The sequence below is a fragment of the Schistocerca gregaria genome, chromosome 2 (genome assembly GCF_023897955.1).
Source record: "Schistocerca gregaria isolate iqSchGreg1 chromosome 2, iqSchGreg1.2, whole genome shotgun sequence".
NCBI lineage: Eukaryota > Metazoa > Arthropoda > Insecta > Orthoptera > Acrididae > Schistocerca > Schistocerca gregaria.
Window position 1 is genome coordinate 340,907,814 of NC_064921.1, and position 12,720 is coordinate 340,920,533.

The window sequence follows — 12,720 nt, forward strand, 5'->3', positions numbered from 1 at the left end:
CAAAAGCTTGTGAAAAACCACATTCTTGGTGTAAATACTTATCTTGTTGTAAAGCGTTACTAATTCACATTTCACCAGCTACTGATGACCATTAAAAAATTATATCATTCCACTGCAGGGTTCTGCAGTTTCTCGTATATCGTGGTAGATAAGAAAGTTCCAGTACACTAGCGGCCATTAAAATTGCTACACCACGAATACGACTCGCTACAGACGTGAAATTTAACCAACAGGAAGATGATGCTGTGATATGCAAATGATAAGCTTTTCAGAACATTCACACAAGGTTGGCGCCAGAGGCGACACCTACAACGTCCTGACATGAGAAAAGTTTCCAACCAATTTCGCATACACAAACAACAGTTGAGCGGCATCGTCTGGTGAAACGTAGTTGTGATGCCTCGCTTAAGGAGAAGAAATGCGTACCATCACGTTTCCGACTTTCATAAATGTCCATTGTAGCCTATCGCGATTGATCATATCGCGACATTGCTTCTCACGCTGGTCGAGATCCAATGACTGTTAGCAGAATATGGAATCTATGGGTTCAGGAGAGTAACACGGAATGCCATGCTAGATCCCAACAGCCTCTTATCACTAGCAGTCGAGATGACAGGCATCTTATCCACATGACTGTAACGGGTCGTGCAGCCACGTCTCGATCCCTGTATCAACAGATGGGGACGTTTGCAAGACAAGAACCATCTGCATGAACAGTTTGACGACGTTTGCAGCAGCATGGACTATCAGCTCTGAGACCATGTTTTTGCGGTTACCCTTGACGCTGCATCACAGACAGGAGCGCCTGCGATGGTGTAATCAACTAGGTACCTGGGTGCACGAATGGCAAAACGTCATTTTTTCGGATGAATCCAGGTTCTGTTTACAGCATCATGATGGTCGCATCCGTGTTTGGCAACATCGTGGTGAACGCACATTGGAAGCGTGCATTTGTCATCACCATTCTGGCTTATCACTCGGTGTGATGGTATGGGGTGCCATTGGTTACACGCCTTGGGCACCTCTTGTTCGCATTGACGGCACTTTGGAGAGTGGACGTTACATTTCAGATGTGTTACGACCCGTGGCTCTACCCTTCATTCGATCCCTGCGAAACCCTACATTTCAGCAGGATACTGCATGACCGCATGTTGTAGGTCCTGTATGGGCCTTTCTGGATAGAGAAAATGTTCGACTGCTACCCTGGCCAGCACATTCTCCAGATCTCGCAGCAATAGAAGATGTCTGGTCAATGGTGGCCGAGCAACTGGCTCGTCACAATATACCAGTCACTACTCTTGATGAACTATGGTATCGTCTTGAAGCTGCATGGGCACCTGTACCCATACATGCCATCCAAGCTCCGACTCAATGTACAGGCATATCAAAGCTGTTATTACAGCCAGAGGTGGTTGTTCTGGGTACTGATTTCTCAGGATCTATGCACCCAAAGTGTGTGAAAATGTAATCACATGTCAGTTCTAGTATAATATATTTGTCCAATGAATACCCGTTTATCACCTGCATTTCTTCTTGGTGTAGGAATTTTAATGGCCAGTAGTGTATTTACGATATGGCAAAATAATCTCCACTTTATGTGCTATCATTTGCCAAAATATCATTTTGATGTCTAAAACTGTCCGCATGATTTGAGTGCTGTAATAAGTATTCCATTCTAGCCTTACTCCCGGTGAGTGCAATCATAAATGAATACGCTACATAATATCAATTTTCTTAAGATTGGTGATAGAGATCTCCTCCCAAGTGTAAGGAAAAATTCAATGTATTAGCTGTATTTCATACACTGCAGTATATAGGTTGATATGCACCTAATGCAAATTCAAAGAAACTCCTAGTTTATAGTAAGAACCTTTCGAATTTCGGGCAGTGTCATACTGATGTGTGAAATATCACAATAACTATGACCATTGGGAAATGGCAGGCACTTTGTAATGGAGCTGGTATATAAGGGGAGGTAAAAATTAATTTCTTTTTAACAAATAGTTTCTATAAAACCACATGAGAAAGACTGCAGGGCAGCAGATATGAGCATGCCGTTTTGCCAGAGTCATGCACAAGGCACTGGCTTGCCGAAATCTCACGGACTTCGCTGAATAATGCCTGTTGCTAAAATCCATCCAAGCGTGCACCACCTGAGAGGCCAGTTTGGTAGTTCACAAAACTGCAGATAACTTTCTCATGGTTGTGCCTCCACTAACGCAGAGATAGGAAGTAAAGTCTTCAAGAATACATTGGAAATGTCTGTGGATCATTATTAAAATCTGCTTGTGCTATTTGCAGATGTAGGTAACAAACTGTCAAATGTTAATAGGATTTACTGACTCCTCTGTGTACCAATGTTTTAAACAATCCAACAGGAAATAAAGTTTATGTACACATCATGGGTTAGGGATACATCTTTTTTTATAATCACCCATCACAGGCAAATGATCCAAGACACCCATTGCCCAGTAATGCCTGGCCCCGTCATGCTGAAACTCCATCCTGCAGCAGTCCAGTAGTTATATGTGTGTATCAGGAAATGGTTTGAGTTCATCTTGATCAAAAAGAATAGCATGGTACAGTTAGATTACACTGGAGGATTATCTGAGCAGATGCTTTACTAAATAACAAAGCAATGGAAGACCCACTGTATCTCAGCAACAGGTCATAAGAGTTTCAACACACACTGAACCTGATCCATACCCTAAGACATGATAGTTACTGCATTTCTCATGGCCGAACAAACTGACAGTATTTGGACATAATATTGGATGGATCGTAGAACGGAATAGATGGGGCAACTATCACAGTACTCTTACTCTGTCTACTATGAGCTATTGCAAGTATCAGCTTCCTGTGATCCAATTTGATTAACACAATAACTTTTCAGGATATTCCACCGTTGTAATATACATATCGTCTGTCTGCGTGTTTCCAATATGAATTACAAGTAGTTACAACAACTTCTGATGTCTGATCAGAGGGCACAGTGCAAAACCGTTCATAGTAACAAACCACCAACAACAATATCTAATATAGAACATAATAAAAAGAAATTTTAAAGAAAAGTTGAAAACAACTTCCAAACTACCACTTATATAAACCAGTATTCTCGAGTTTAAAAATTCAATGGAGGACCAGGACATCCAAACAACATGTATCCACAGCACAGTGCATAAACATGAATGGCACACACAAACATCAAATTTTGATTACTGGGAGAAATCCGAATTAGTGTGCTTCATAAATCAAACTTTGATTGTGGAATACTTCATAAAATGATGTTATACAGATTCCAGCTTCACTCATGTTAGAAAATCTATAACAGTAACAGTGACAATAATTATTTAGGGTGAAGCAAAGAAGTAAAATTTGTACCAATGCCAGAATTCAAACCCTGGCCCCCTCCTTACTAGATAGATGTGCCACCTACTGTGCCACACTGACGCTCTGACTACCACAGCTGTGTGGAGTACCTGAGGATGAAGTTTCCCTCAAACTACAATTATCACCTTAGCCCACTGCTGTTGCCCTTCTACACTTTCATCAGTATTGCCTAGGTTCTCCAATACTGGAATAGCATCTCAGCAATGAGCGAAATGGGTTTAATCCTGCCTGGAATGTGGGAATTGGTGATATATTAATAACGTACAGTAGTTGTTCCTGAGACATATGGAATCTCATGTTTATCAATTTAGTGATGTAAGCTGAAGCAATGAATTAAAATTTCTGCCAGCACCAGGATTTGAAACTGGATCTCCAGCTTACTAGGCAGGTGCGATATCCATTACACCACAATGACACATCGGCTACCACATGAGGCCCAAATCCGGGTCTTTTGCTTACTGTCAATTCCTTGTTTCAGTCTACATTCTGTCTGAGGTACAGGCAGTAATGATAACAGTAATAAAAGCAGTAATTCCTTGCACAGTCTTACAGCAAACTGTGGTTTCAAAATATGAAATGTTGGAGAAACGAAAGATAGATCTTGAGAAGCTTTCTGTTTGGTGGAACAACTGGTCACTACTGATAAATTGTAGAAAAATGTAAAACTGCATACTTCACTCAATTAACACACATCTTGGCTTTCACTGGAGTATTAACTAGTTATAATGTTGAAGATAAATTCTTGTTTGGCACATTCGACTGTGTGGGCATATGAAATGTAAAGCTCAGTCTGAATTGTGATTCAATCAAATGACAGTTCCTCTCGGGATACTGAATAACTATTTTTTTTTCTTTGCTATTTATAACACACTTTTAGTGCCTATTTTGTAATACCAGTCTTGCATAAGTGATGCAACTATTTCAAGATAACAGCAGATGTCAAATGTACAAAATTATGAGCAAAGCAGACAAGGTTGTCCGACTCAAAAGAGAATGACCAAGCAGGGAAGTGTAATGGTTAGCACACTGGACTCTCATCTGGGAGGACGGCGGTTCAAATCCACATCCGGCTAGCCATCCTGATTCAGGTATACTGTTATCTCCCTTAATCGCTTAAGGCAAATGCTGGGATGAATCCTTCAAAAGGGCACCTTCACTTTGTATCTCCATCCTTCCCTAATCTGAGCTTGTGCTCCATCTCTAATGACCTCTTTGTCGACAGAGCATCAAAAACTAATCTCTTCCTCTTCTTCAAAAGAGGATGTGACAAAGAACATTCAGTAAGCCAATACTTTAACAGAACAAAAGTGTGTACTTACAAGATTTCAAGTATGGGTTTGCAGCTAGGTGTCTAAAAGCTTATACTTCACATTTCCAGCACAATTATTTGACACCTTTAAAATCTAAAAAAACCCTGTGTATGAACAGCCAGAAGCTATATTTTATTTGTTTAATGCATTCCTATGTGACCAGAATCACTAAGAGGTCCAAGTCCTATTACTGCCGTCACTTCTTCTCATGATACAAACAATATACGAGTGTGACTCTTCAAACTTTCCCAGCAGATATGTTGTCAATAGTCTTCACGGGTTCGCACAACGTGATCCGGCGGCAAACTCATGAAGACTATTTACAATACACGAGTGCTCTGATGTGACGGTCCATTGATACCCTTCTAATGAGCTGCAAGACAAGCTAGCTGAGGATGTAAGGAATGTCCACTTATACACTTAAACCTGAAATACACAGTTTAAAGTTTAAATTAGGTATAAAATCAAACAATATAAACTATGTTTATCTTTTTTATTTGATATTACTATAAATACTTTGAAAGTAATGTATCTGTTAACAGGGCACCTATGGAATTAAGGTGCCCACACAAAATTATAAGAAAAAAAAATAGACTTGTAGAGCCCACATTTAGAAGCTTTAAATCTAAAGCCAAATAATAGGGACAATACATTACCCATAGATACATGGCTAGTTGTTGCAAATCCCATCCTTGTGTGTTCAGTACATCTCTGATAACTGCATGCTGCTCTGCTTCTACCCCCTGCTATAAACACATACACGGTACAAACTGTGACACTACTGTGCACTGCACTACTCTACTTTCTATAAACTAAGACTTAATGCCCATGAATCCTTTATTTCATGCATTTGAAGTAATCATAGTTTTTAACAAGTCTGACATTAAAATATTTTATATCAAGACAGTATGCTAATTTCCCAAAACCAGAATAAACAGTAGTAAAGTTACTCATTATTTTATGTGAAGATAAGATTTTCAATAATTAAAAGAAAAAAGAATGGAAATATAGGAGAGAAATCAACATCAGCAATATATGTATTGAAGGAATATCAATAAATCTCTCTCTCTCTCTCTCTCTCTCTCTCTCTCTCTCTCTCTCTCTCTCTCTCTCTCACACACACACACACACACACCAACTGAATGCCAATATTGCATAATAATGCTCAACATTATTTCCATTTCCAACAATCAGAAAATCATTTAACAATATGGCTTATGAACAGTATTTCCTAACCAACAGCTTCTGACAATCTACTCAAATCTAGTTTTTACCCAAGACTGTGACCCACTTTGTACCCACTACAACCCAAGAATCAAACAGAAGTAACATTTAGGAATTCATCTATGTAAAATGACCCAACAACTACAGTTTCAGTTTAGCACTTTACAAAAGCAAATGGATAAACTAAACAGCATTGTGAAACACTACTTGTTCCCTTCCCAATGCGAAGGACGCCATGGTTTCAATCAATACTTCAGTAATCCCAACCAGACATTTCATAAGCAGTCCACAAATTTTAGGTCATACATTTTAATAATAAATATGTAATGGAACTCAAGTACATGGCCACTTTAAAAACTTCACTTTGTGTGATATCAAAGAATGGGTTTCTAAATAGTAAGGTAAATTGCACTATCCATGCAGAAAGATTAAAATAAAAGCAACCAGTCAAGATGCACACCAAGCTTGTCAGTAAGAGAGAATGCTACAGTTGCAAAAGTAACTTACAAAGCTAATTTCTAACGGGCAAAAAAAGAAATGGTTTTTACTGAATGAATTGATACAACAGAAGTATGTTTCAATATCCCAACTTCCAAAATCCTTTTGTACAAAATGGAAAAACTGCAAATAATATGGTATCATACATCGTTCCTTGACATACACTGAATACTTTCAACTACTTAAAATAACCATTAACAAGATAGTTTTTTATACCATGACTTCAAGCAACTTACAAAATATTGTCTACAGCATGTCTCTCCCCATCTATGACATTTTCATATATCTTCCAGAACCTAGAAATATTGTGGAACAGAGGACACTAAAACTCTAATCACTGTAATAATATTTTGGAAGACTCAACTTGTGATGTGGCTTTCCCCTCAATATACACTCTACTTGGAATTATTGTTAATGTTACCTCTGTGCACATTAACAAAGGTTTGATTTAATCTTTATCTTCTATATAACTATTACCCGGGGCTGCAAATATCAGCCTGCAGAAAAATTAAGAGTTTTAACTTATCGTCACGAGAAATGTCATTTCAAGTGGATTTCCTTCAGTTTTCCAGTTTAATGCACTGATTTGGCAAATATCCAAGAGATTTATTTTTCACCTTCTTTCTCTTTAATAGTCCAAGGCATAGAAATTGAAATGAATTGCTCATTCTACACCATTTACTTTCTGATATACATGGTTAATTACACAGCAGACTGATGCCACTTTTCACTTCTCAAAACTTACTGCAATTTCAATCACAACTCTTTGGTTGAAGTGTGATTCTTTACTTCATATATAAACACTTCATTACATGGACAGCTTGAACAACTAGATGTTAAACATATCAGTTTGTCTTTTTGTAAGTAAAATTATGATAGCAAATTTTAACCGCTTGAGATGGGAAAACAAGTACATACTCACAGGTCACAAGTGTGTGCGCAGCATTAACCAAACCAGATAGTAAGCATAGGGGGCAGTCTAGCAGGTAAAAACATGCTGCCGGAAGGAGAGGGTCGAAAAGAAAAGTGAAGGAAAAAAATTTCATGCAACACCCACAAGGACTGTGCTCAGTGTCACCAGAGTGTAATATGCATACATTAAAAGGGTTGTCATGTTAATTATTCATATGTCATTTCTGCAGCATACCGTAAGCTGCATATATTCCATGAGCAGTGTTGGACAAGTATCATAGCTGGCAGCCAGATTTATCTATTCAAGATCTCCTGGATTTAAACATGAATGTGGAACTACATAGCAATGGTTCTTCTCAAGACCTATTAACCAGACTTCTGGGTTATAATATTCAAATTTCAGAGCTTTAAGTTGAAAGGCGTAGCCAATCTAAATCCCAAAATATCTGTCTCATGCTGCTTGAAAAGAATGTGGCTGTGGCACTGATTCAAAAGACAGTTGTAGATACTTAGGAGAGGCTGTATCCTAGAGTATGTATAGGTAGCTATGAAGTCCTGGGAGACGTATGGTGGTTGTTCTTACATACACAATAATATTGAAAATAAGCATCAGATGTCTGCAAACATCACACAGAACATTGAGACTGTATAAATTAAAGTTAAGAATGTTACTGTAATAAATGTCTATATGCCTCCAGCAGGTAACTGGTGAACTCTGGTGCTTCCCTTTCCTAACATCTAAGTATATGTAGTGGTGATTTCAATGCTCATCACAGAAAGTGTAACTACAATATTGATGTTTTTGTGAGAGCCATGTAAACCGAACTGAATGCAACAACCTTAGTCTAGTTTTTGACTCAAAGAGCAAGATGACACAGAAAAGTTGAATGGACTAAAATCTTCAAAGGACTTGATAAAATGATCAGATGGATTGCCCCATTAAGTGAAAATGACAGATTTGTTGGAGTGGTTTTATTAACAACAGAAAAGTGCACACCTAGAGGATTCTATAAAGAGTGCCAAGTTGGAGTAAGAACTGAAGAACTCCATCTGTCCTGTTGAACCATCAATGGTAATGAACCTGTTCAGAAATTGCTAAAACAGCTCGATAAAGCCCGTTGAGAATGCTGGGAACAAAAAACAAAGTCTGGATTATAAGAGGCTAAGAAGAGAGGCATTGAGCCTCTTATAAAAACCAGGAGGAAGGCCACTACCTATCTGCAACGATCCTGAAGTAACATCAGACTGGACTGCAAATAGAGTAACTTCCCTTTCCAGAGCACACTCATATAAGCCACACAAGGATGGTTAAGAAAACTCTTAACCTTGAGCAGAAAGCAACCAACAAATCAGAGTATCCCAGAGAAAAGCTCAAGAGTTCCTCATCAACTGTGGAAACAAGACTTAAATGGCTCACAAGCTTCTTCACCAATATAATGATAATGGGTAACATTCCAAAAGCCTTCGAAAGCACAAAAATTTTAACCGTTCTAAAGCCTGTTAAACCAGTGAATACAACTGTTAGCTATCACCCACTGCTCTCCTGAGCTACTGCTACAAGCTTTTAGAAAAACATATCCTTAATAGAATCAGTCCAATAACCCTTGAAGTTACTCCCATCATGCAAGCACGATTCAGATCTAACAGAAGGCATACAGAGCAAATACTTGGCTTAACCCCACACATAGAAGCTGGGTTTCAAAAATTACTGAAAAAATTCAGTGTCTTTTGTTGATCTTACAGCTGCCCGTGATACAATATGGAAACAAGGGCTGTTTTACAAACTCTCAAGTGCTATACAATTCCAAAACATAGTTAGACTCATAAATAACATGCTATCAGAGAGATTCTTCCAACTGATCAATTAAACAGAGAGAAAAATACCCTTAATAATAATCTTCCACGGGGTTCAGTTTTGGCACCAACTCTATTCAACTTATTTACATCTGATCTCTCACAAACACAGTCAAGGAAGTTCATTTAGGCAGACAATTTCGCTTTGGCCACTCAACAGAGAAGCCTTGAAGCTAGTGAAGAGATACTTTCTGCAGCTTTAAGTAAATGCATTAATACTTCAAAAAGTGTGATTAAAACTAAATCCAATGAAGAACAAACTTAGTTGCTTTGATCTTAACAATAGAATGGTCATTGCACAGTTATAATTCACTTTTAATTATCAAGTTCTCCAACATAAAGACTTCCCAAAATATCTATGAGTTACTGTTGATAGAATCTTATCATACAAGAAACATGCAGAAAACATTGCAGCAACGCTGAGGTCACGCAATATCACCACGCAGAAGCTGAATAGTAGCTCATGGGGTGCAAGAGCAACAACACTACAATGTTCTTCCTTAAGATTTAAAGAGGCCTATATGTTTAAATTGTCTCCCTATCCAATATAAGTTGGTGCTCTTGATGTTAAGTAGTTCAGATACAATGAGGTGACAAAAGTCATGGGGCAGCAATATGCACTTATACATATGGCAGTAGTGTCAAGTATCATGTACACAAGGTATGAAAAGGCTGTGCACTGGCAGAGCTGTCATTTGTACTCATGCGAGTCATGTGAAAAGGTTTCTAATGTGATTATGGTTGCACGAAGGGAATTAACAGACTTTGGATGAGGAATGGCAGTTGGAGCTAGAAGCATGGGATGTTCCATTTTGAAATTTATTAGGAAATTTAATATTCTGCGATTCATATAGGGATTACCTCACATCATCAACAATGCAGTCACTAACTGCCTTCACTTAACAGCCCAGAGCAACGGAATCTGCATAGAGTTGTCAGTGCTAACAGACAAGCATACAGCATGGAATTAACTGTAGAAATTAACATGGGATGTACGACAAACATATCCACTAGGATGGTCTGGTGAAGTAGGACATTAATAGACTATAGCAGGAGACGACTGACCCGAGTGCCTTTGCTAACAGCATGACATCAGATGCAACACTTCTCCTGGGCTCGTGACTATACTGGTTAGACCCTTGACGATTGGAAAACCTCCACCTGTGGGTATCTGACCAGAAAACCGCTGCCTGTTGAGATGAATTCCAATTTCAGTTTGTAAGAATTCATGGTAGGGTTTGAGTGTGGCACAGACCTTACGAAGCCATGGAATAAAGTTTTCAACAAGATACTGTACAATCTGGTGGTGGTTCCATAATGATGTGGGCTGTGTTTACACGGAATGGACTGAGTCCTTTGGCCCAAATGAACCTATCATTTACTAGAAATGTTTAGATTTGGCTACTTGGAGACCATTTGCAGCCATTCATGGTCTTCATATTCCCGAACAATGATGGAATTTTTATGGATGACAATACAACATGCAGAACATGCTGGACATCCGAGTAAATGACTTGGCCACCCATACTGTCCTGACACATATCTCATCGAACATCACTGGGACATAACTGAGACATAACCGACACATCAGTTCAAGCTCAAAATCCTGCACTAGTAACACTTTTGAAATTATGGACAGCTATACAGGCAGCATAGCCAATATTTTCACAGGGTACCTCCAACGACTTGTTGAGTCCATGCAGTATTGAGTTGTGACACTAAGGTCCAAAATCATATTAGGAGGTATCTCTTTTGACTTTTTGTCACCTCAGTGCATTTCATTGTTTTCGTTTGTTTCGTTTTATGTTGCAAAAAAACTAGTGTCATAAGGGCCTATGTCAGAACCATAGAACAAGAGTTAATAATGACTACACCTTAACACGAATCAAAAGAAGGAAAAACGGCTAAAACCAGGAAGGTGGAGAAAGGTCCACAAAAAAAGCCACAGAGAAACGTATGTCCTGAACTTAAGATCAGGAAATGGTAAACAGTCTAAGGTTGAGGGCAATGAGCACAAAGTGGTGGGGGAGCACCACTTAAACGACGATGGCTGAAAAGACAGTGCCTAATACACAATCTAGCTAAAATGATTGCCTCATAGCGAGATAGCTGAGAGGAGGGCATCCAAGCCACTGGGAGAGGCTTCATTCCCCAGAGCTTGTTCCCATGAAGGGAGGACCAGTGGTGATGCTGAAGCGACACCACCTGTTGACAAATGGAAACACAGGGATCAATGGAGAGTATGAAGAACAGCTGGTGTTTAGTTAGTGTATGTGGTCATTTTAATTCCTGTGATTCAATATGCCTCACAAATGAGTAAACAGTGCTGACAAGTTTTGCTAAATTTGCAGAGAGTCTACATTGAATTGTAATGGCGGCCAATAATGCCATATATTAGAAAAGCATCCAGACTATACTTTGGATGTGACATTTGGGACCAAGCCAAGCCTTGAGCACCTCATGTATGTCACATATCTTGTGTCTGTATTCTTCATTAGTGGTTGAATAATAAGAACTTCTATAGGCTTTGCTATACCCATGATCTGGTAAGAACCATCAAACCAGTGAATGGTTGTTACTTTTGTGTGAATACTATTAAACATAGTATTTCCATAAATAATTTTTTTTTATGTATTGTAACACACCATCGGCCATGCAATGAGTGCCACACCAAGACTGTTCCTGTCCCATCTGGTTGCGACAGTAACGAGGGACTTAGTGAAGCTACTGCTGCACTGTCACCTTAAAAATTCAGTTTCTAATAAAAAAAAAATAAAATAAAATAAAAAAATAAAAAAAAGTTTTGGGTATAGTGTAATCATGAGTGTACGGAGATTCACAAAACAACGCAGTGAGAGCTTAATAACCTAGTGAAAATTATGGAGTTGTCCAAAGGTTAAGCTGAACTGTTGGTGACAAGACTATAACAGTGGAATTGTTTTGATGAGATAGTAAGTAGGACTGTGTTCCGTACCCTATTATGGCATTCGTTCCTTTTTTCCAATGTCGGGGAAAAAAATATTGGCATTTTGTAGAGATGTACAGGGGCAATGACTATAAAAGTGATTAGTAGGTATCGTTCAAGTTCTCCACAGTAACATGTCATGTCAACATGTTACCATCAATTCTGATTGTGTATGACCCTTACATTGGATAAAATGACAATTGCCTATGCAACTGAACTATGATAATATTAAATGGCAGATTTCCAGGGATCTGATAGTCATAGGCATATTACTTGGGTTACACAATGACTACACCAAATTCTATTGCTTCCTGAGCTTCTCAGATAGCTGTGTCAATGCACTGAATCATGAAAAGAAAATTTAGCATAGGTGTCAATCACTTTAACCAGACGAAGCATTTCTCTATTTGTAAGAGAAATTTCATCTTAGTGAGGCAAAAATAAAAGGGGTTTTTTTTGACTGGTTGGTTTAAAAAGAGAGGGAAAGGGACCAAACTACGAGGTCATTGGTCCCTTGTTCATAATAAAACAATGTCACACGCGTAAGAATAAAACAGACGAGACATA

The 12,720-nt window shown here is 38.6% G+C and overlaps 1 protein-coding gene across 1 annotated transcript in view; it reads right to left on the reverse strand.

Moving 5' to 3' along the window:
- LOC126337009 (chromodomain-helicase-DNA-binding protein 7) overlaps positions 1-12,720 on the reverse strand; it is a gene marked incomplete at its 3' end in the record, with an annotated part of 254,459 nt that overhangs the window by 34,114 nt on the left and 207,625 nt on the right. The window contains 1 exon segment of the mRNA XM_050001259.1: positions 5,357-5,446. Within this exon segment, the coding sequence (XP_049857216.1) occupies positions 5,357-5,446 (90 nt within the window).